At 33.7% G+C, this 24,602-nt stretch overlaps 2 protein-coding genes and 1 pseudogene across 5 annotated transcripts; 1 reads left to right on the top strand and 2 right to left on the bottom strand.

The window, feature by feature from the left end:
- Window positions 1–1,739: 1,739 nt before the first annotated feature.
- LOC114372435 lies at window positions 1,740–3,851 on the bottom strand. 3 transcript variants are annotated; one of them, XM_028329988.1, is made up of 4 exons: window positions 3,622–3,851; window positions 2,916–3,075; window positions 2,733–2,799; window positions 1,740–2,619 (listed from the first exon to the last, which is right to left on the bottom strand). In XM_028329988.1, the coding sequence occupies exons 2-4, from the start codon at window positions 3,053–3,055 to the stop codon at window positions 2,299–2,301; spliced, it is 528 nt and encodes a 175-aa protein (XP_028185789.1). In that variant the 5' UTR covers window positions 3,056–3,075; window positions 3,622–3,851; the 3' UTR covers window positions 1,740–2,298. The 3 variants fall into 3 exon arrangements, with proteins under 3 accessions (XP_028185789.1, XP_028185788.1, XP_028185787.1); XM_028329987.1 differs by having other exon boundaries at window positions 2,916–3,108; window positions 3,624–3,849; XM_028329986.1 differs by having other exon boundaries at window positions 2,916–3,101; window positions 3,622–3,848.
- A 3,189-nt stretch (window positions 3,852–7,040) lies between these two features.
- Window positions 7,041–11,664, bottom strand: LOC114371861 (annotated as a pseudogene).
- A 9,262-nt stretch (window positions 11,665–20,926) lies between these two features.
- On the top strand, window positions 20,927–23,488 carry LOC114370896 (zinc finger protein JAGGED-like). 2 transcript variants are annotated; one of them, XM_028328299.1, is made up of 5 exons: window positions 20,928–21,270; window positions 21,403–21,497; window positions 22,010–22,141; window positions 22,373–22,460; window positions 22,673–23,488. In XM_028328299.1, coding segments are annotated over exons 1-5 (774 nt in total). In that variant the 5' UTR covers window positions 20,928–21,268; the 3' UTR covers window positions 23,130–23,488. The 2 variants fall into 2 exon arrangements, with proteins under 2 accessions (XP_028184099.1, XP_028184100.1); XM_028328298.1 differs by having other exon boundaries at window positions 20,927–21,497.
- The last annotated feature ends 1,114 nt before the right edge of the window (window positions 23,489–24,602 follow it).

The following is a 24,602-nucleotide window of genomic DNA, read 5'->3' as shown; positions in this document are numbered from 1 at the left end:
AAGCTACGCCCATCATCTAGTGTTAGTCCGGTTAGATAACCATCTTCGTCCATCAAGATAATTCCTTTCAAGCCTTTTAATGCATTTCCACCAGGCAAAAATATATATTTTGTTTTTCATAATTTGTTTTTTTCCTTACAAATCTTGTCTCTGTAAGGATGCAAATGCAACATCGCAGTGGAATTAAATCACAACTAGCTACCAACGTAATGGTATATGTGAATGAGTATGATTAGTTCCAAAGCTATTTTTTTATAAATTTATTATAAAAGCCAAATAACGAATTATAATATGTAATATGATAAAAAATGCAAATATAAGAGAAAATTGAGTTACTTTCAGAAAAAAAGAAGAGAAAATTGAGTTGTAAAAGAGGGAGTGGGATGAATATAGTTACTCATAAATAGGATATGAGTTTAGACTAATGTTCATTTTCATATGTACATCTTCTAAAATAATGTTCCTGAACTTAGAAATGATCAAGGTCAGTTTATGATGGCTAAAACTTGTAGGTCATTGCCTATGATGCTAGTTCATGAAGGGGGAAGCTACAAAATTTATTGTATGCAATCTACTGGACCAACGAACTAGGTATGCAGAAGTAACTATTTGAGTTGGATTATAAAATGGTGGTTGATAATAGTTTGACAACATCTTCAAGTCTGGCCCCGAAGCTATCGTTCAAGAATGCAGGGAACTCCTTTTTATTAATCCAGTTTTTACTTTTGAGTTTGTGAGGAGTCAAGATGTATACAATGTAGTTATTCATATTCTTTCTAGGGTTACCACATCTATTGAATAGTCTCTTTATTTTTTTTATTTTTTTTTATAATTATGCTCTACCATGTATCAAGACCTACCTTGCACTTGAATTAAAAAATATTATGTTATATCCTAATTATAAAAAAAAATTGTTGGACATTTAACTAAAAATATTCCCAAACAACAAAATTTCTAAACCCGACTTAATAGTCAGTTTCAAAAATATATATTAGACAGAAGTATAATATATAATTTCAGAAGATTAAGTGTATTTTTTTTATTTTTCAATATTTTAATTAATGCACAAACATGAAACAAGATAGAATCATACTCATCATAAATTTTTACAAAAACTACCAATAAAAACAATATTATATAATATTCTTATAAATATTCTAATATTTTATAAAGTAAATATTAAAATTAAATAAATTTAATATCTTATATCTTATAACAATAAAATTTACTGAATTTTTCTTTACTGAAACATAACAATTTGTAGAAGAGTTCATGAAAAGAAAATTATGCTAAAATTGATGAATAATTTTTTCAAAAATACTTACTAGTATTAAATATGAGTTCAACTAACAAGCAGTTCCTCTCCGTGCTTTCAACCAAACAAAACGGTTACGTTAAGAACGAGGTCAACAGATTCCAACAGATCTGTGACTGTGACCATACAAAAAACCACAAGCGCGTGGACAGAACACCCAAAGCGACCTAACAGAACAGGTTAGAGTTAGATGAATGAGACCGCCATAAAACCCCTTTTTTATTTATTTATTTTCCTGATTGCCATATAACCTTTTTGCTTTGTCGTCTCGGCAAGAAACAATCACTCGCGCCGCCTCATCTCAAATTCCATCACTGTTTAATCTTTTTAATCCTTCGCGTAAAGCATAAGCAAAGACAGCTATCCGACGCAGAATTTCAATCAAATAAATTAAAAGTCATTGTTATCCGACAGGCAAGAAAGAAACACAAACCAGCCTTTTCTTTTTACGCAGTAAAACTTTGCTCATGCTTTTCACATTTCAAAAAGACCCATGAACTGAGAATTCTCAAAACAAACCATTCCTTTGTACAGATTTTGCTTCTTAAGCCGCTACTAATTACAATTCAAGGAGAGAGACCCATCATAAAAGAAAATCAAAATGAAATATTCTCCATCCTCAAAAGACTTCTACTTACAAAAAAGAGAATGGTATTTTTCCTTAGACACTACTAACATAGGGCACGGGCGAAATCTAATTAACACCCAAATCAACCCTCTATCATTATTTGGAGGCTAGACAATATTTCTCTACACAAGACACACTATTGACATTTACATGCACTGGCCGATTAACTGAACATATTTACAAACAGACACAAGATAAAATTTTATCTCTTCCTCTAGATTCAACTCTCAAGCATCCAAAATTACTCTTCTCCGTAGGGTATTATATTGTATGAAGGCTCATCTTCTGTGGTTATGTTTATATGTTGAACTGAATCCTAATATCAAAGAGACGTGTGGCGTGTGAGGAGGGTGTTCTAAGCCAGAGCAGGGATGCTGCAATTTCGCCTGTCCCTGTCAAGGCAATCGAACCCCTCAATTCTCACAGCAGGATTGTTACCAAAATTGGCTCGGACACACCCTCCCTTCCTTGCAGAGGAAGAGGGAGACGGTGGCAGACCCGACGCAGCCGCCGGAACCACCACCCACGACGGTGGGGAGAGCGGGGAAAAATTCTCATCCCCAAATCGAGCATCCTGAATCAAAGGGTTAGCTGCTCTACTCGGCGGCGACCCGCAGAAAAATGGGGGCGACGAGGTTACCACTGGCCATGATTGCTCTACATCAAAATCACCATCCTGCAAAACCCATAAAAACAATTCAATCTAAGCACAACCTTCGATCACAAATCAACAAGTTAACCCAAATCATACAGTCCATGATAAAATAAAAAATATCAAAACAGAATTACCTTGGTAAGTAAGTTGTCCAAAGGATTTGAACCAGACGAGTTTGAATCACATGGCTCAGCCTGGCAACTGCAAAGAAAAAAGAGTACGCAAAGCTGAATAATAATAATAATAATAATAATAATAATAACAACAACAACAAGAACAATATTAGAATTAGAACAAGAAGAACAAATTAATTATACCTGAGATGCCAGTAGAAGGGTCTAACAGGGGGATCGTTCACGGGGAAGTTGAAGAGGCCGAGGCGGCGGGGCTTGGGGCAAACCACGCTAATCTCATCGTGGGATGGAGCGACGACGTTTTGGACGGCAAACTGCTTCATCTTCTTCCTTGGATTTCTATCTATATATTTAATTAACAACTAAAACCTGTTATAATATATAGCAGAAGCCACAAATTAGAACCAGGCAGCCATCAAACGAAAATTCAAAAACCAAAAGGAGTAAACAAATCAAGCGTGTCAGAGCAAATTTATTATTATATTCAACGAGATCGTAAACGTACATGAATATAACTATTAACTATTTGAACAGCTCAAGGCTGAGATCTAATCAAATTCAAAAAACTTAACAACGAAAAATAATTATAATCACGCCTAGAGTTTCTCAAATCTCAACCACCTAGCTCCTATCATAGCTACACACCTCACCTACAGATCTAACTAAAACCATAGAATTATTCACATAATAAAATTTCTAAGTAAATGAAAATAGTTATATTTGAGAGATCAACAAATTGAGTTAGATCTAGAAAAAGAAAAGCGTTTGGTTTATGTTTTCTAAAATGGATTAGAAAATAGAAATATTGAAAAAGGATAAAAGGAAATCGGTTCCGAGCAGAGATCTGAAAAGAAGAAGAAGAAGAAGGAAGTGGTAGAAGGAGTAGTACCTGTGAGGTGAGGTGAGGTGAGGTTGGGCTTGATTAACTGTACAGAGTTTCTGAACCACAAAGAATTGAAATGAAAGAAAGACGAAGGTGAAGAGAGAAACACAAAGTTGATGGGAGAGGGATGAACTATGGGTTGCAACCACACTTCCTTTATATTTATCTTTTTAATTTGTTTTGGGGGAGATTTTTTTAATATTGTATGGTTAATTCATGCGGGCGGTGCCTCCCGCGATATATCACATCGATTTTCGCACCCTCAAACCATTCTCTTTCTCCCAACAGTAAAATGATAATTTTATGGGCATGAATGAATTATGAATTATTTAATTAATTATTATTTAGAATATTAAAATGTTAGTACTAGTATGTATGATGGGGAAAAAAATCTTAAATATCAAGGGATCCGTTGGGAATGAGAATGAGTCTTGTACGGTGGAGCGTTTCGCAACGCTCAACATTTAACCTCGTCCCTACACGTGGCAGCCTCTCAGAGTTTTAGGATGGAAGGTCGGCAAACTGAAACTTTGAAGAGGGCCGGCCCCTACGATTCTTGTGAAAAAAGCAAAAAAACACACCATTGAATAATTAGGGGTGTTCATAACTTGCAAATACCAAAGTATATCAGCTTCACTTTTTTAGGGTACCTAAGTATTTATTCTACTTGAACGCATCTTCAATTTGTCTGTCTTTCAAAATCTAATTAATTTTAATAGTGTTCTTTTGGTGTTGGGTACTTGCCCAGTCAAAATATAAGTGTTTTTTCAAAGATTTGGGCAAAACTGAATTTGGATGTTGTCTGCGAGATGAGGAGGGTAACTTTATTCAAGGAGAAGCCTATGCCATTCTGCGAGCTTTGAAATGGTTAGAACAACAACATTTATGAGTGGTATTTTTATAGATCGTGTCAAACGGAAGCTCAACTCTCGTCCAGGCTTTAGTATTCAGTTCGCAAGCCCAAAGGCAAATTATGCAGCTCGGTCTTCTTTAGAGAATCACGACAATAATTGTTTCCATGTAATTCCCTCTTGCATTCAATATGCTATATCAATGGAAATTAGTTGATTTTCTTTTGTTAATTTTTTTTATCATCTTTCACAGACAAAATAAGAAAATTAGTAATTATATTTAATTGGATCAACCTCAATTATTTTTTTTTCTCTAACTTATCTTCATTCAAATTTATTATCAGAAATAAAAAGAATCCATAAAACTAAAACCTCAATTAAATTAAAGATATTTCAAAAATAGTACTATTAAATAAGTTTAATTTTTCTTATATTTATTTTTTAGATGACAATATTAAAGAAAAAAAAAACATTTTTTTCTTATGCTTAAGAGTAAATGGATTATGTTCCATTACTAATAACTGTTATTTAAAAATATAAAATTATAAGTGGAATTTATTAAATAAGAAACAAAATTAAAAGATCATTATAATTTTTAATAAATTTTAACATGTAATAAAAAAATATTTAAAAGAGTGTGTTACTAATATAACAAAAGTTTTTTTAAGTATAACATGGACCTAGTATAATAATTAATTTAGGATGAACTAGGTACTAGTATTAAATTTCTCGACCAAGAACGGACTCTCTCTCGCGGCACTGTTATTGTGTTATTCATTTGAGGAACTCACCTCTCTCAGCTGATGTTTTCCATACACATGCACAAAGTATAATAATTGTTTTAAAGATTATATTTAAAATTAATTTTAATTAGTTAATATTATAGAAATCTTAACAAAGTACATGAAGGCATGCTCCCTCTACCTCTTGTCATTTGTGCAAATAGATTCTCCCCTCCCCTCATGCTTCTACCGAAGAAAAAGCAAAAGTCAAAGAACAGAAAGAATGAAAAGAGGATGGAGTATGGACAGATGATGAAAAATACAGAGAGAAATTGTAAAAAAAGAAAGAGGATATGGAAACAAGTTGAAGAGGGCAGTGCAGGAAAGGACTCGAATAAAGATGATCAGATATTGTGACGCGGTGACTTTTGAGCCATTCGAATTTTGACCCTCAAACTGGCCCAAAACATATGGCATATACATAAAATACAAATCGTGGGTTAATGGTTTGACGTATTTGTTGCGATTTGCAAAGCATTTGTCAGCAAATCCATTCCCTAATGTCGTAGTTTTGTACAGATGATATGTTACTAAAAATAAAATAAAAAATCTTGCAAAAATGAAATTAAAAAAGAATATAAAGGAAGACATATTGATGAAGAAATGAAATAATTATTGACAAACCAAGAGACATATCTTTTCTACGCATCTATGCTTCCAAAGCAGTGGGACACTCAATATTTCCATCCGAGTAAAGAAGTGCAATCATATTCTCTAATAACTGTGTCCAGATTTTGCAAATTATTGTCCTTTAAAACCTTAATTATCGGTAAAGTTTATAGCATATGATTCTTTAGTTAAAAATATTATAAAATCTCCCTTGACGTGGTTTACCTTCTGTCATCAACATATTCTAAATTAAATATATTAAAGCAGCTGAGGGTGTCCAAGTTAGGCTTACGATTTGGTGAGAAGGACAATTTTGGTTTGAAAGGATCGGCACGCTTTGGTCCCAAAATCAAGTTGGTGTTCACACAACCACCATGTGTTTGCCTTTGCTTTTGGCAGTGGCTTTAAGAGGAATAGATTCAAAATCAACACTGATGGGGAAGCATTACAAATTATGCCCATGCTTAGAATTACAGAATCATTTTGTTGACGTAAGCAACTTTGTCAAAAAATCTAGTGCGTGTCTTAGCGTCAACAACAATAGTTTATTTTCACGTGCTTGACATCCACTAGTAAGGCATACGGTAAGCTAACAATGATTTGACATCTCAAATTGCTAAATTCTGCTGACCATCATTCAAATTTCAATTATGAAAAATAAATAATCGCAGGTCTTCTTCCACTTTACGATAATTGCGCAGTTTGTTCATCAAGCAAAGTCAATCAAAGCAGTAAAACGACCACAATTTATTTATTTATTTTTTTAAAAAGGAAAAATGCTTTTAAGAAGAAGACTTAGTTGTATAGCTCCATTTTTTTTTCAACTTGTAAGATTTTTATTTGAAGAAAACAGAAGAAAAAGAAAAAGGAAAGTGGAAAAAGGAGAGGGGGGGTGTGGAAGTTGGGGGTTAAAGGAAGCAAGTAATCTAGTTTTGGAAGGAATTTACAGCTCCCACGTTGCAACTGTCAACTTGTCTTATGCCATTCTCATCGAAGTAGTTTCTCCTTAACGTATGGGGTTGGATTGGAATTTACATCACTGGATAGGAAAACAAGGCCAGAACGAAGACCATTCAGACTTCAGTTAGTTCAGTATCCACCTTAAACAATAAACTAGAACAAAAAAACACTTTACCGATTGCACCTTATTGTGGTCACCTTATTATAGAACTAAGCACGCTACTACCAAAGGTTTGCCGCAAAAATTGGCAAACCAAAATTTGCATTTTTTACTTTTGTTTCTTTCAAACATTCTGGTGATGGCTGAACAAAATGTTACAAGGTATACAACACTCATTTTTGTTTGGAACCAGAAACTAGAACACATTTCAATGCAAAATGAATGAATTAATGCCTTATAAAACAACTAGTAGATGAACCACAGAGGATATCTAAGAACGACAAATATGTGAGGTGATTCCTAAAGAAATCACTCTGCACCTCTCTCAAAGATTTCTAAATGTGATGACATACAGATAAAAGTAGTTCAAGTTCAAGCTGAGGCTGGCTCGGAAGCAGCTGCAGCACGCTTCTTGACAAAGTATTCATCAGCACGGGCAAGTGTACCAAATCGTTACAAGTAGTAAAGTTTTCGGAAGTCCGAGTGTCGAATCCACATGGACTTTGTTTGTACTTAGATTAATGCAAACCCAATTTAAAAGCAAGAGATAAGAAATTTAAAATTTAAAATAAAAGATAAAGATAATAGATAAGATAAGATGAAAGAAATTTAAAATTTAAAATAAAAGAAAAAGATAAAGTTAAATAAAATAGTGTTAGGAACTGACTTGCCTTGTCTGCCTAGGATGTATGAGTTTATGATTTTTTCTTTACCAATTCAGGTGATTTTATCCCACCCACATCTATTCATTTACCTGCCCCTGATGCCTCAGGATGACAAGCCTATTTTACCTATCTATCCCCCAAATGCCTTTGCAAAGACTCAGTAGATAAAATGCATGAAGTTCTAATTCTAGATGTTTGCTTTGACGCATGGACATAATGCAATCACTCTATGCCTAGCAATGATTTTATTATGATATCTTTTCTTCTTGTTCTATGAGAAGTTATCCTCTCCCGAGCGTCTAACCCCTAAAACTACTGCATGCATATCTTCTTTAAATCTTATTTAGAAGTTACCCTCTCCCGAGCATCTAACCCCTAACAGAATATAAAGATGAGTATGCAAGATCAAAACAGAAAAGAAAATAGGAAAGAAAAACCTGGTATTGCATTGATAAATAGTGAAGAGTACATCATACATCACATTGGCTTCTAGGCCTGCCAGGCCCTAACTAAGGGTTTAGCCACTCATGACCATTGAGGGCTTTACAAGTAGAAGAGGGGTGAAAGAAAGAAAGGGAGTAAATGAAACCCCTAGGAGAGGGGGTTCTGTCGTGGTGTGTTCTGTCCCTTGGACTGACTCTCTATTTATAACTGCTGAAGTGGGCTTTGGGCCTTCGTAGGCGCGCTCAGCGCGTGTAGATCGTGCGCTTAGCGCGCATGTTGCAGGCTTAGCGCACGCTTCTGTTAGATCGCGGGCTTAGCGCGCGTGTTGCAGGCTTAGCGCACGCTTCTGTTAGATCGCGGGCTTAGCGCGCGCTTCTGTTGGATCATGGGCTTAGCGCGTAACGCGCGCTCAGCGCGCGTATTGGACTGGGCCTGCTTCAGATTTTCTTCTTTTCTTCAATTTTTCTAGCCTTTTTGCTTGTTACACCTCCAGTTTTTATATCTGTAGCCAAAATTCAACAAAACATCAATTCTTTAATATTTAAGCGCAAATAACTGCTAAATAATTATTTTTAGAGACAATTTTGCCTTATTTTCTATCATCAAAATACAATTATTTAGCAGTTATCAGATGACTTAACCCATTTCTTGCGGCCAGAAAGCACAGTGAGGGAACAACCAACATTCTCAAGTTTCTCCTTTGCTGATGTGGAAAAGGCGCGGGCTTTTAATGTCAACTTCTTGCTCAGTTCTCCTTCACCCAAAATCTGCAACCAAAAAGCATAATAAAGAAAAAATTATGGGCCTTGAGATGTTCAATACACTGGATGGCTAAATAGAATTAAAAGGCTAGCTTAAAGATACTATACAAACAAGTTGTCTATAGCTAAAAAAATTCAAAAAATTTCCTGCATTTCTGCAAAAACAGAAAAAAAACATTTATAAACAATGAACACAGTAAAATTTATCCAACAGATGCATTGGCCAGTGGCACCTAAAGTTTCAACTACTTAATATTAGTAAATATCCTTTCAGAAATTAATTAATAGAGTCATTTCAACCAGCATCCGTCATTTTGAAAAGCTTGTTGGAATCAAAGTCAATGTAAGTGCAATTTATTTACCCAAATATTTATTTTTATATTTTATTTTTAAGAAATGATCATTTAGAGACGCTACTGCATTGTGACAGGAATGCCATTTCATCTCATTGCTTATCCCCCAAAGATGATTTTCAACAGAAAATCAAGTCTAGCATTTGGCCTCTAGAATAAAGATTCGGAAAAGGCCATCACATCACCTTTTAACATATGAAAAACAAAGGAACACCGTAAAGATATTGAAAACGGAAATAAATTAATGACTTTGAATATTTGCTTCCTGAACCAAAGTAGTCATTGCTTGAAAAATCATCACAGAGCAGTATGTTTTAAAGTGGAGTACTGACACTCTAAAGAATAAGACCTCTGACTACAAATCAATTTATCCCATGGATAAAAGAAATAGAAGACTGACAATCCACATAGTCTTTAAATTGAGAAAATTAAATGCCAAAATATGTAACTATACATAATTTTTGGTGTTCATAACACAAATGAGAAGGGTATTCCAAATTTACAGCTTCAAACCACTGACACATCCACCTAAATATTATATGTTTGACGCTACATACTTATCACACATGCCAAAAAGTGCAGATAAACTTGAACACTAAACTAGGATTAAATAACATCAAAGAATTTACAGAAAGTAACTTCATCCACAGCAGACCAGGGGCCTCTGAGGAATAGTCCTTTTTGGTAGGTTGTGCTCCTGCTAGGAAAGTAGTAGCATCCTCATTTATTGTTAAAAGTTAAACATCACAATACCTCTACACATTCAGAAAATGATATTGGAGAAGCAAGATTTAAGACAACGGCTAAGGAAGAAATTGAGATGCCATTAAATTAACAAGTAATCTGTACCTTCAAAGGGAGTCTCCTTTCTCTTCCTGATGTGTTAATCACACCTTTCGCCTTCAGGAACTCTAGAGACACTTCTTCCCCTTCCTTAAATTTAGCATCTTCTGTCTCTCAGATTTACATGGACATATTTGTGCAATCCCGCGTGCATACCTTATCAAAGGGCATAGGTAAAGAAAAAAAAGAGAGGCATAAACAAATAGTTCCAACTTAAGAGAGAACATATAGAGAAGAATAAAAGACAAGCATTTCATAAAATACTAGCTTTTAAAACAAAATTATGGAAAGAAATAGGAGAATAAAGAAGAAATATACAATAATAAGATATGAAAGGGGTCCATAATCAGTAAAGATGTCTGACATAATAACATAAGAAAAAGAAACTTAGGTACTGAAGTTTGACACCATAAAAAATGCAATGGTTCCCTTCACAGAAGAATCACCATTCCTCCAAATGCATCTTCAAAAATCAATACATTAGAGAAATATTCAGTGTTCCTGCCCCTACAATAGATATATAACAATTTCATGGATTACCAAATATAACGTAGCAACTATACATAAGCAAACTGCCAACCAAAACAGTTTATACTTTATACAATTACTTTTGACATTTTGAAATTTATTTAGACCAAGAAGAAAAATTCCACACAAAGCATCTCTCCAAGACCGTGTTACACTTTGCACATTTGTTTTAAAAAAAATTACTACATCAACAAAGCCTTATCCCACTACCTGAGATGGACTACACGAATCACATGACATCATTCGACACAGTTAAAAATCAAAATTTCACAAAGACAAAACTCATGGAAATTTTCTCAAGGAACGTAAGTAGTAAAAATAAGCAAGAGAAAACCCCATTGAAGAGCTCTCGAATGATACTGGTGAAGGGGGAAAAAGAGGTCTCCCAGAAAAGGGTATGAGTTGAGATCCACGGGAAGCGAAAGAAAAGTACTGTATCAGTCTATCCAAGAGAAGGTGCAAGGGGATCTCTAGTAGCTTTACATTTTAACTAGAAGGAGGTAAAGCTCAACTTCAGTCTAGAGTTCAATTATTATGCCAGTATCAGATCCCAACATACAATAATACGCACGATGGCAGAAGAAAAAGGTAAATTAAGTTAAAAACTTGTCAATATGCAATTATAGAAGAAGAAAATAACAAGTTAAAATCAGCATTAGGAGAAGCTAAATGAGAAGACGTGGATAAATTAACTTATGCATAAGGTTAATTTGAACTTGTAGGAGAAGCTTAATTCATTTTAAATTGTTAATTTATAGTAACAGGTTAGTTAAAGGGGGTTTTATTGAGAAATATTATCCAACAAGAAGAGATTAAAATGAGGATGTTGTGAATTAATAGAGGCATTATTACCTCCTGCAATTCCTCTGAGTTTGGGGATACGTCGATAAAGAGGCATCTGGCCACCTTCGAAACCTATTGTAACGGCAGGGCCAGAGCGAGACTTCTGACCTCTCATCCCAAAACCACAACTTGCTCCTTGGCCTGCCGATATTCCTCGAATGCCGACGCTGGAAACGAGGGGTCTTGCTTGCTCAACCTTCAGCCACGGTTTTGCAACTAAGCTTTTCACCGTTCCCTGCAATGCCCAAATTCATTGCTGAATGCTCACAAGAGATCAATACCTTGAAAGCCAACCATGAAACTGGAATCAGAGAAGCACTTCCCATTTCTCTGTGGCCGATAGATACACTCAGACGGATCACATGATGATATAATATTCAGTGTATATTTGATAGAGCGGAAACAAAAGAAATTAAAATAAAAAATAAAAGTGTGAGTCCAAAGAATTCTAGTATTTACTTCATTCTTTTTCCATCCTCTTTTTGTTTTACCAAATGGACCATAAGACAACTACTTTCATTCTGTGATAGTTTTTTTTTAGAGGAAAAATAGTTATATCATCTCATTTATAATTTGGAAAACAATACAAGAAAAAAATAGAATAAAAAACATGAGAGTTAGCATGTCTTGTGAGTTACAAGATTAACTTGTCTCTTAACAAAACTTGCCCTAAAATTTAATAGTTTATGAGAGTAGATAAATTTGCTCTACATTTTTATAATAAAACATGAAAATTGTAGAGGCTTTCAAGTTTACAATCAAATCATCAACAACAGATTGGTGTGAATTTGATAGTTATATTATTACGTTAATGGAGTAGTAAAAATACGTGGAACATGTCTCCTGATTTGGACCATTATGAGGCTTAAGCCCAACTAAACAGTTGGGTTACTGGGCCTCCACGTTCATGGAATGCAACTGCTTCAGCTATATGTAGCCCAACCACTACCTCTTTCTCTTGATTGTCGTTTTGACGTTTACCTTTTTGTTTTTCCCCCCTTGTTAGTGAATAGTGATGCATCATGTTTACTTACTAGTTACTACTCTATGGACTGTTGCTTGCTACACCTCTCTTTTTTACTTTCAAAATGACCAATCCAAAAAAAAAAAATAATCGAAAAGGGTGCTGGAAGTAAACGTGATCCATTAATTGTGAGCCAATTTTACCATGGTCCAAGCTCCATGGACCATATTAACTTAAGTGCCGCCTACAATTTATCTTGTCATGTGTACATACATAGTATAAAATGGTCTGTAGTAGGATGAGTAGCGCTTTCCTTGTATCCAATTTATCCATAAATATCTTTAGATATCTAAGGATTTAAGAATCCTAAAAAGAAAAATTAAACATAATATTGCAATAATTTGTCAAGTTGATTTACATAATTTGTAATAATCAATTTACACAAACAATAACTACACATACATGTATGAAATAATAATAAAAATTATAATAAATGAGTAATTTTAGGGTGGATAATATGATCCTGCCGCTTCTGCCCAGCATTTTTGTCATTTTGTTATTCATCCTCTCCTTCAATTCCTGGAAAATCATCTTATATTTTCCTACTCTAAAATATGGGCATTCCGTGAAGTTAATATCAGAAAGACATAAATTGATATAAACAGAAAATGCAATTTTATTTTCGTAAGTTTTGTATATATATTTATTGTCTACTGGCATTCGAATCTCTGTAAAATTTACAATTGAATCATTTTCGGCCCCTATATTTTACCAGTCGATCTGGATCTGTTAGTAAGCTAAGCCATTTCTTGGGCGTTTTAGTTTTCTCTCTATATTTTCAGTGCGGGGTCGTTTAGGCTAAAACTTTCTGCAGCTCCAAGTAAAATACAAGTACCGAGATCAGTACTTGGACTATATATGTAGTCTCTGTAATAAACTACCATACTTATGTGAGACCTCTTATGAGGCATTGAACAGGTAAATAAGAGTGTATCAAAACGGGGTATATAGGCTAGGAAGGAGGGTAACACTAACACCTCTGAGTGTTGGTGTGTGTGCCCTCGGGCCTTGTGTGTGATTATGCTATGTGTAGCTTATTAGAGCATGCCAATTAAGGGTACTTTTCGGAGTTGGTCATAGTACTCATTTGAGTGTAAAGATTTAAGTGGTGCATTGTCTAGGAAGCCAAATCAATGCATAGCTAGCTAGCCAAAAGAGAGGCTCGATATTAGTTTGATGTACAACAAGTAGGAAAAGATGCCTTCCCACCAACCCAATCTTGATGATATACATATGGTTTAGTTTTGTTCGGCTCTACCGTACTATGTTGAGTCCCACTTTAGTTCTATGTCTGCAAATTGAGTCCACTTTGGTTATTTGAGGTTGGTATGGAACTTTATTGAGAACAAAAAGGCCAAGAGGCTACAAATTAGCTAGCCTTTGATGTTTAAAATAAATACATATATCTTTTATGTGCCAAAAAAATGTATTTTTTAATATAAAGTTTTGTTCCCGGTTGGGAATGAAGGTAAGCTACAATCAAGAAGTGAGGGCTTCTGGTAGCATTCTGGTGAAAAGAATAGGAGAAAGAACCGGGAGTGGATCCAAAAGCATAAAGACACACACAGTGCATGATGAGTTCTACTTGTCTAAGAACAAAAAAAGGCTCTATATGCAAATGGAAACTGCAAGCTGAAAAATCAAAGTAACTAAACAGCTATTCAATCACAGAAAGTATGAAGCAGCTGAACCCATGATCGATCCCTCTTAGTGGCAAGCACAGTACGTATTCCAGAGCTATCTGATGAGATGAGTGAACAATAACTAGCGACATCCATTTTTGGAGTCTGCATGTATAAGACCAATCACCCTACCATCAATAATTTGGCACTGATTCAATTAGGTGAACCAGTGTAGTATGTATAATTGATGGAAATTGAATGCTAATAGGGGATGCAGACAATTCTCTGATTCGTCTTCTCATCAGCACCACCACTTGGTACGAAGATAGTGATGTAACCTTCATTGGTTGCATCTGGTAACTAATTGTTTGCAAGTCATGAGTAATTTTCCTCGGAAAATATCTGTTTCTTTACTTGTCCCTCGAAAGGTTCAAGTCCTTATTTGTTTTTTTATCCTTATATGTGTCTCAAACCACTCACAAAGTTCAACTAAATTTGCATGATATATGTAGGTCTTTAAACATTTTTACCATGAATATCATTTGTCTATTATATTAAAAATGATTTTCTTTTGTGTTATTTCTATCCTTGCAAGTTGAGAAGATGGCAATGAAGCAAAAATCATCTAAAATTAAGTGGCTAGAATTAACTAGCAGTAGCGTATCTTGGACCTTGCAAGAATAATCTCAAATTTACACTAAACCATTCCCATAATTCCAAAATAAAATTAGATCTACCAATGAGCTGATTAGAAAGAAAGAAAAAAAAACTAAAATAATTAGAAAGAAGGGAATTGAAATGAGTTATAAGAGAATAAGGTTACAGACGTGTTCACCACGATCGAAGACTACATAGGTAATACATTACACAAGACTTAGATCCCAAGAGATATAAACACTTCTTTTTTAGGCGGTCAAACGCTCCTAAAATTTATAGAGATTTAAATAACTTATTCCTATAACAAATTTTAGCTTTCACCATATATAGATAGTGAGATAAATTGGATTCACTAACAAATCAATATTTGTATTTATAAAAAATAAAGAATAATTTCTTCAAATTTTATTTCCTTGTCAATTATTTTTTGGTACAATTAAATTTTTTGGGAGAAGAGGTATTACTTTAATTCAAGGCCAGAAAAGTTGTTCGATTCAAATAATTATAAAAAATTATACTTATCTAATTTTAAGAAAATAAATGGGAGACTTCAAACTAACAACCTCCCAAATGCATAACGAGAAAAGTTTTATTTATCCTTAAAAATTTTAATATTTTTATTATATTATAAAAATGTGGAATTAGATTTTGTAATTAGAAAGTTGACTTATTTTATACCAAAAATAATATTTGAAGTTTAAACTTAAATCCACCACGTAAGAAATAATGATTTAAAAAATTTAAATGCATCTGATAAATTTTTAAAAAATATTATGTTGTTTATAAAAAAGTATACTTAATGGCCATGAATCTTTTAAAGTTTTTTATATTGCAGGAAATTAGGCATTATCTCACAAATATAACTAACATAAGATTTATTTTACTTCGTTAGTTTTTATTATGTTATAGAAATCAATTCATTGAGAATATTATATACAAACAAATTCATTGAGAATATTATACACAAACAACTAAATTTGCATGATATCTTTAGGTCTTTAAACATTTTTACTATGAATATCATTTGTCTATTATATTGAAAATGATTTTCTTTTGTGTTATTTCTACCCTTGCAAGATGAGAAGATGACAATGAGGCAAAAATCATCTAAAATTAAGTGGCTATAATTAACTAGCAGTAGCGTATGTTGGATCTAACAGTAATAGTCTCAAATTTGCACTAAACCGTTCCCATAATACCAAAATAAAATTAGATCGACCGTCAATGAGCTAATTAGAAAGAAAACAAACAACTAAAATAATTAGAAAGAAGGGAATTGCAATGAGTTATCACAAGAGAGGAAGGTTGTAGATTGCAGGTGTACCTTAGAGTATCGCTGATAAATAACTGAAAGATCCAAGGTTATACAAGTAATACATTACGCAAAACTTAGATTCTAAGAGATATAAACACTCTTTTTTTAGGTGATCAAACACTCCTAAAATTTATAGAGATTTAAAAAAGTTATTCCTATAACAGATTTTAGTCTTTACCATACATAGATAGTGAGATAAATTGGATTCACTAACAAATCAATATTTGTATTTATAAAAAATAAAGAATAATTTCTTCAAATTTTATTTCCTTGTCAATTATTTTTTGGTACAATTAAAATTTTTGTGGAGAAGAGGTATTACATCAATCCAAGGAAAGAAAAGTTGTTCGATTCAAATAATTATAAAAAATTATACTTATCTTATTTCAAGAAAATAAATGGGACCTCGAACTAACTACCTCCCAAATGCATAACTAGGAGAGTTTTATTTATCATTAAAAATATTAATATTTTTGTTATATTATTACAATGTGGGATTAGATTTGTAATTAGAAAGTTGACTTATTTTCTACCAAAAATAATATTTGAAGTTTAAACTTAAATCCACGTAAAAAATAATGATTTAAAAAATTTAAATGCATCTGATAATTTTTTTTAAAATATTATGTTGCTTACAAAAAAGTATACTTAATAGCCATGAATCTTTTAAAGTTTTTAATATGGCAGGAAATTAGGCATTATCTCACAAATATAACTAATATAATATTTATTTTGCTTGTTAGTTTTTACTTTGTTTTGGAATCAATTCATTGAGAATATTATACACAAACAAATTCATATAGAGAATATATATATAACAGAGTAAATTGTCAATACATGATTTATTTTGTAATGATTTATTTATAAATTAGAAATCAGGTCCATCCCTTTTGAGTCCAAAATATAAAACAATATTAATTATTTATTTGTGACATACAAGATTTTGTACATACAACTTTTATTCATAATTAATCAACTGATTTACAAAATTCTTTATTATCTTTATTATTTTAAAAGTATATGATATTAAATTCAAAACTGTAAATGTATAACATGAAGCATATTATTAAATATAACTAAGTCTCTTGACAATTAATTAATCACACAATTTAAAACCTAAAAGAATGCATTGCAGTAATTAACTAGTTCCGTTGAAAATCATTTACTTAAAATTGTGTTTTAATTACTCCAAGGTTTAGAGAGTTTTTTTTTATGATTTATGAATATAATTAATAACAATTGATCATGTGGATTGTTGAATTTATCCAATCAATATATATAAAATAATATGAACTGCACAACTCCAATGGTTAGCTAGTTTGGCTAGGTCATAGGCAACAGAGCCATTTCCATACCAAAACAAAAAAGGCTTGCTCGTTATTAATGTGTGAGGTCCTTTTCTTTTTCAACATTCTAGTAATGCATTCACATTGTATTTTATCAATACAAAATGTCTACGGAAAGGAGCTTTATTTGTGAATAAAAAATGATAATTTAAATAAAATGTTGTGTCTAATAAGTTATAGTAAATATTCGTTAATGTAGTGAAAACACTTCTTTCTTAACGTTCAAACAAGTTTTAGCAACATTTTAAAATTGTCTTAACGATGTTCACTACCTCAATTAAGACTTATTCAACTAGTCAACTCTAGGGTGGAGTTAGTTCTAGTTTTTCCAAGGCAAGGAAATGCACAGTTAAAATTTTGAGATTTAATTTTTATTTTTATAATAGTATTATAAAAGATTAAACTTATATTCTCATGCATATTATCTCGCTAAGCTCTTACCATGAAATCGACTTAGTGGGTATAAATTTTGAGAAATTTTTTGAGAAAATTAAACACGGAAAAAATAATTTTATTTATTATAGAAGAAACATAATTTAAGTATAGTAGTTACTACTATAACTTAAATGATAGTAGTAAAAACTAACCAAACAATAAATAATAATAATAATAATAATAATAATAATGACCATGATCATGATTTTTTTGATATACATAGCCAATGCTACCCGATTTTAATGAAAGGTGCTGTCCGTATCTGTGTAAACATTAATTAATCTATCTTTTTTTACTCAGGTAAGGCGGATCATTTACGATGGAGCTAGAAGATTCAAAAAGATATTTCTCAGACTGAAGATAATCAATTCTCCATTTGCATATCAAGTATTTGTTCACGACTAAATCAATTCGTTTGGTACAAATTCAAATTAAATGGTCAAAGGTGATCCATGGACTTTCTTCACATGCTTGGGTGAGTTGGGTCCATTTGTTTACATTTTTAAAAAAAAGTATTTTAATTAATTAAATATACATATTGAAAAATCATGATAAATAGAATTCTCAGTAAAAAAAATAGTTGTTGTCCATAATTTTTTAAATTAACATTAAAAAATACTTGCTCTTAGAAAGAAAAAAAAATCTTATCCTAAACATTTAAACATTATCACAAGTCTTTGATAATGATTTGTTTGTCACACGAAATAAGTGTTTTTTCGAGATTGCTTTTAATATGGGTCCCATTTTAATTTTTTTTGGTAGGCATCATGGTATTTATATTGTTATGAACTAGTTACTACTACACTAGGGGTCAAACTTTACCTATAAAAGAAAGAAACTTTAGAATTTTTTGTAAATGGTTGATTATCCCATTATAGACTTTCTAAACTTTAAGGGTTAATTTGGTTTGGTTTCAAAGAATGATTTGATTTAATTTGGTTTCAAAGTTTTGCTAGTAGTCTATTTACTGTTGGTTCCCCGCCTCATGTATGTTTAGAGTTGAAAGTTGAAACCTGTTGAGATTGCATCATTTAAGCCTTACAGTACCCCTCAGCTCCAATGAATTTGTCAGAAAACTTTTTTCCTCTAATGGCTATCACCACAATCTGATTTGTAGTACCACGATCGATCTGGAACAGATATATATTCTCCTCCCCACGTTTTTATCAACATAATCTGATTTGTAGAATCCAACACCCCATAATTAGAATTAAGCCTGAAATATGAAGTTTTAATATTTGATTTTATTTTGTTACCATTGCATTCCCAATTTCTCATGGTCTAAACATCTCGTAAATTTCAATCTTTCTCTGGCTAAAAATATAATTAATTAACGGGTTTGATTTCATGCACTTTCTGTCACAAGGAAAGTTAAGATTTAAAAGTTTTTCAATTTTAAATTTTGAGTGCTTGAAGGGAAGCTAGCTAGGTAGGAAGGCAACATGATGATGAAGACAATTTGCTCTACTGGTTTGTAAGTTTGCCTTGCTAGAGTTCTGAACATGGAAGAAATGTTTGTTGGATTTACTGCTTAAATTCGTGAAGGACCACTTGAAAAGTAATGATATATATACACACACACTTGCAAGAAAATTTCAGATAGTTGGGGCGCGGTCATTGCATGAATCTTTGGGTCCAGGTTTTGAAAATATCGAATGTGTCTCATATCATTTCCTTCATAGTACCAACCAGCTAGTCAAGGCCAGCTGCAGTAGTGTGGTCCATGAATATATCACCTGATTTTAATGCCTAGCTAGCCCTCTTATTAGGTTGTGTCTTCTTTCTCCTTTATATCCATTTCAGGTGTGGTGGGGAAGCACTGATCAGCTTGTGGACAACCATCAGGCCCTCTAAAATATTGTTTCTTTTTCCCATTTACACATTTATGCTGCTCCAAATCAACACGATTCAAAGGAACTTACGTTAATTAATTAATTAAAACAGCTGCAGGTTATTATTAATTTCAACCGTTAAAGTTACCTGCCTTTTTTACCTGTACTAGTATGTATATATACTTTCTCTCAGCTTTAAACTCGTAGTAATCAATAACCCCCACCACTATTTTTTTTTTAATTTTTTTTTAAAATGTAAAACAGTTAATTGCTTCTGCATATTATTAATTTGGACAACATTAATTTTACCTAGCTAGTTAACTATCTTATAAAGGAGTCACTGATCACTAGAGATGGAGCTAGTACTGTTTGGATTCAAAGAAATGCATCTAAAGCGAACAGAGAATATAATGATGAATGTGAGACATACATTAAGAAAATTCAAATCCATATATGTCTCCAGTTCATGCACATCCATTGAAAAGGACTATGTATATGTAATCTATGAGATATAGCAACTTTCAAAGAATAAAACAACAAGTGGGGGTCGAGTCTATCTCAACTTAGATTGCTAAAAACCCTAATGATAGATACTGATAGCAACCCTTCCTTGATGCAAGTCTAAGTCCCCTGGGTAGAATTTTACACCCAGAAGGAGGCATTGAGCTACTGTGGACCATACATGACCTGTTCTCAAACATGCCCCCCCTCTTTAAGCACAATAACCACGCAAAATGTCTACGTACCCTACTCCTTGTCTTGCTTTCTTTCTGGTATAAATGTCATCTTTCATTCCTAGGGCAAACTTTAATGCTCAAAGATTTGTACTGTACATTTGATTTCCATCCTTTGTTGGTAAAGATTTTCATTTGGAATATTAATTTTTTTTTTCTCAATGCATTTGACTGATATTATTTGAATATTTTTTGACCCTTTAATTTGTTGATAGCTCTAGCTAGGGCAAAACAACAAAAAACAAGAAAACTAGATGCAGAAGTATATCATATAATTATGCAAGATCATATTTATTAATAAAATTATATAATAACCAGTATAATGCTCATTTTTTTCTACCTTCATCATATAATTCACTTTATCGCACATTTCTTTTTATCTCTTATTTATATATTTATTAAATTAATATAATTTCTGTATATATTAGGAATAATTAATACAAAAGCAACATGTTTCAGAATCACATATCTTTGCACTTTATAATTCTGTCTGTCATTTCCCAAGTCTCAACCAAACCAGACGAAGCTAGCTAGCAATTTGCAAAAAAACTGATTAAGTTAAGCCCCCCACTTCCACTACCACACTCACGCTCTCTTTTTAAAGTCACGAGACCCACTGTCCCATTGTTCATTCAATTTTTGGTGTGGGGGGAGATAAGAGAGAGAGAGAGAGAGTGGCAGAGGAACCGATAGGGAACTTTCAAAGCTCTTTATCTTCTACCATCACTCAACTAGCCTCTATATTGCAGTCTCAAACTGAAAGTCTCACAAATTTTGTAGAAAACTGTAGTTTTATCCCCACCCCCCTCCCCCATCTGAAAGAAAGAGTATTTGCCTCGCATCATTTTTCTTTTCTTTCTCTCTTTCTGTCTCTCTCTCTGTCGGTACCATGTAGGTCTTCCCCCACTACTACACCTTCACACCCTTCTTCTCATCCTCCTCTTTCTCCTTCTCTAACTCTAAGCCCTTTTAACTTTCTCTCTATCTTTTTCTCTCTCTTATGACTTTGTCGTTCCTTTACAGGAGACCAGAACGAAACCCATTAGATCTTAACAATTTGCCCGATGAGTACTCTAGGGATGGCAAACAAGTCCTCGAAGACCATACCTCTTCACCCGGTAAACTTCATGATCATATCTATCTATCTATATATATATATAGAAGCACGCTAGAATATCAAAGGAATACTTTTTTTCTTTATATATTCCGAATTCTATTTCACAAACACACACCATGGGAAGCCTTTCACTTTTCACAGGAAACAAAGTTGAACACTGCCGTGGTTTGTTACTTACCTCTGTGGTATATTCCTTGACCATGAAACAGTGTTCACCACACTTCTTTTTTTATTCTTTTGGTTTTGTCCTTGTATACGTTTCCTTCTCTCCTTTTTCTTTTTTTCCTCTTCTTCTCTTAAAAGATAAAAGAAAAGGAAAAAAAAGAAGAAGCATAAAAGTAGTTAGGTGATAGAACTTAAAATAAAGAAAAGTAATTGTTGGGGCGAGCGGTTAGTTAATTAATTAAAATGAATTGAATTGATTTGAGGGATTTGGGTAATCGAGAATGAGGCGTGAAAGGGAAAGAAGGTGGTGTCATGGAAGTTGCTGTAATTGGATGGTTATGGTTGCAGGTTGCAGGAAAAAGAAAAGCGGCGGGAAGGATGGAAAAGACGAGTGTGGGAAGGTCTACGAGTGTAGATTTTGTTCCCTCAAGTTCTACAAGTCTCAGGCTCTTGGGGGACACATGAACCGCCACCGCCAAGGCTAGTATATACCACCTATTATATCTTTTCGTTTTTCTTCCTCTTTACTCTCACAAGAACCAAATCTTCACTGCCCGTTAATGATTTGGCCATGAAGGGTTGTCATTTCAATCAAAAAAAGTTGAGTTAGCTGAAATTCGATCCAGAGGGTCCCTTCAGCTGTTTTTCTTTTTTTCTTTTTTTAATTCTTTCTTTCTTTTTGCTTTGCTTTTATTATTTTGTTTTGAGCAGAGAGGGAAACGGAGACGCTGAACCAGGCTCGTCAACTGGTATTTCGTAGCGATCATATCATTGCTCCACAAGGTGCCCCTCACTTAGGGTATGCACCCATTACTTCCATGCAGCTATTCTCTTCCAATTTGTTGTTGTTGTTCCACCCTAATATTACACTATCATTCCCAGTTCTTTCTTAAATACTTGTTTTTCTCTAGGTTCTTTAGCATTTGTTAACGTTGTTTTTTCAAGTTAACGCATAATATTAGGGTGCGCAGCATGACACTGTTTGATACAATTGACTGTGATAATATTCAGATGCTGCCAGCCAATAGGAACGGGGGGTTATCACCCATCAGGAGACCCAACAGTGCCTCTAAGATTCCCGAGATACTTCTCAGGTTCATCCTCAACTCACATGCCACCACCGCCGCCGCCGCCGCCGCCACCGCAACAATCACACCTATACCCATCACCTTCGAGGCCAGTGTCATTTGGGTCATCACACTTCCCCCACCAGCATGCTGTGAACGATTACTATGTGGGCCACGTGATGAGTGGTGGGAGCCACGGACACTATGTTGGAGGAGAGAGCACGAGTAGTTACACGTACATTGGTGCCCCGGTGGGGCAAGCTGGTGGATTCGCTGGTGGTGGTAAGGAGGGGTCAGCAGTGCAGGAGGAAGGGTTGAGTTGGGGAAGGAGCTATTCAGGAGGAGCACAGCATCGTTTGGATCCTCCCTCAGCGATCAATCGGTTTCATGATGGTTTCTAATGAGATGAGATGAGATGAGAGATTCTTTTGTTTGAGTGTTTTTGGTTTGCGTTTTGTGTTATGTTATTTTATGTGGTATCATCATAAAGACACGCAATCCAGAGAGAGAGACATAACAAGCTGACACATGGGGTCATGGAGAGGAGGGTATAGCTAAGGCTAGGATGAAGAGAGAGAGTGTGCGTGAGAGGTGGTTTTTGGTTTATCTACAGTAACCAGGAACAGCTTTTGAGCTCATGGACACGCTCAGCTACTTTGGCTTGGAGTTATGGGTGGGATTTCTTCTCAACATCGCCTTTTGTATTGGTAGCTACCTATCTTGGACAACCAGTTAGATATGAACTGAAACTTTCCAAACTCCTTTTGCTTTGCATGCCAAATTACAACCATTTTCCTTCTAATTTGCTTCTTTCAACATACTACTATTACTATTTTATTTATATATATCTATTTATGTGTGCATGTCTGTTTTTGTGTTTAATTTACCATTTCAAATTCCCTAAAGCCCCCCGTCACTCTCGATCGCTCTCACTCTTTCTATCCAAACCAAAATTGGGATCTACTAATTTCTTGAAATGTTTTATGGTCTCAGTGTCACACTATGCTAGCACAATTAGGGTAATGACGCAGAGAAGTTTTGGAGTCCTCTTACGAAAAAACTATCTAGCTGAATTAATGCTCCCTGAATAGGATATTCAAACAATCAAACCTGCAAAATATCTAATTTCTTCTTAAAGAAAAGCTTTATCCTCCCTCACTAGCTATTTCCACGATATTGTAAATAATTTTAGAATACAGAGATTATTTATTGCAGCAGACAGTGAATGCAGCTATATTTAATTTGTTTGGAGCATACCAAACAAAACTACTATCTAAGGAATAAAAACACTCTTGCTGTCAGCTCCGAGAGCTTCTACCAAATGCAGCAGCTAAGAGAAATATATACACAGCCTTAAGTAGCTCATGATCGTTCTTGAAACAGTAAAACACGTGTAAATAATGTAACCACATTATTATTAGCATGATATTTTCTCTTGTTTTCAATACTTGTTGGAAATGAATATGTTTTTCTTTGTATATAGGTTGTACGTACTCCCTTTACGCACAGTAATTGAGGATATAATTATAAGAAAAATTATCCTCTTAAAAATTATTTTAAAAGAAAAAGTGTTTTTCTGGCTTCTTGTCCTATATATATATATATTAGTTCGTGCTATATATTTTAGTTCGTTTTTTCACTCAAGGAGAATTAAATATTCCTTCACTCAACAAAGGATAATATGTTAAACCGTTTATAAGTGAAGTTTATTTTTTCTAGGCATGGTGAAAATGGTTTGTATGAAAAGGAAGGGTGATGGTTAGTGACTTATATATGGCAGTGTTGATAGTGTTTATGGTACATCCAAATATCCAATGGCAATAGCAACATTGGCTGATGCGGCACGAATTCAGTGGCATGTTGTTGATGGCAAG

Source organism: Glycine soja, chromosome 10, assembly GCF_004193775.1.
Source record: "Glycine soja cultivar W05 chromosome 10, ASM419377v2, whole genome shotgun sequence".
NCBI classification, from domain to species: Eukaryota; Viridiplantae; Streptophyta; class Magnoliopsida; order Fabales; family Fabaceae; genus Glycine; species Glycine soja.
The sequence above is the reverse complement of the archived record's forward strand: the minus strand, read 5'-3'. Positions and strand labels throughout refer to the sequence as shown.

Excerpts from the sequence above, each read along its gene's own strand:
- LOC114370896 (XM_028328298.1), top strand. The coding sequence starts at position 21,380 with ATGACTTTGTCGTTCCTTTACAGGAGACCAGAACGAAACCCATTAGAT. Across the intron at positions 21,498-22,009 it reads AGACCATACCTCTTCACCCG|GTTGCAGGAAAAAGAAAAGC; the intron begins GTAAACTTCATG and ends TTATGGTTGCAG. Across the intron at positions 22,461-22,672 it reads CAAGGTGCCCCTCACTTAGG|ATGCTGCCAGCCAATAGGAA; the intron begins GTATGCACCCAT and ends GATAATATTCAG.
- LOC114372435 (XM_028329988.1), bottom strand. The coding sequence starts at position 3,055 with ATGAAGCAGTTTGCCGTCCAAAACGTCGTCGCTCCATCCCACGATGAG. Across the intron at positions 2,800-2,915 it reads CCCTTCTACTGGCATCTCAG|TTGCCAGGCTGAGCCATGTG; the intron begins GTATAATTAATT and ends TTTTCTTTGCAG. Across the intron at positions 2,620-2,732 it reads TGGACAACTTACTTACCAAG|GATGGTGATTTTGATGTAGA; the intron begins GTAATTCTGTTT and ends TGGGTTTTGCAG.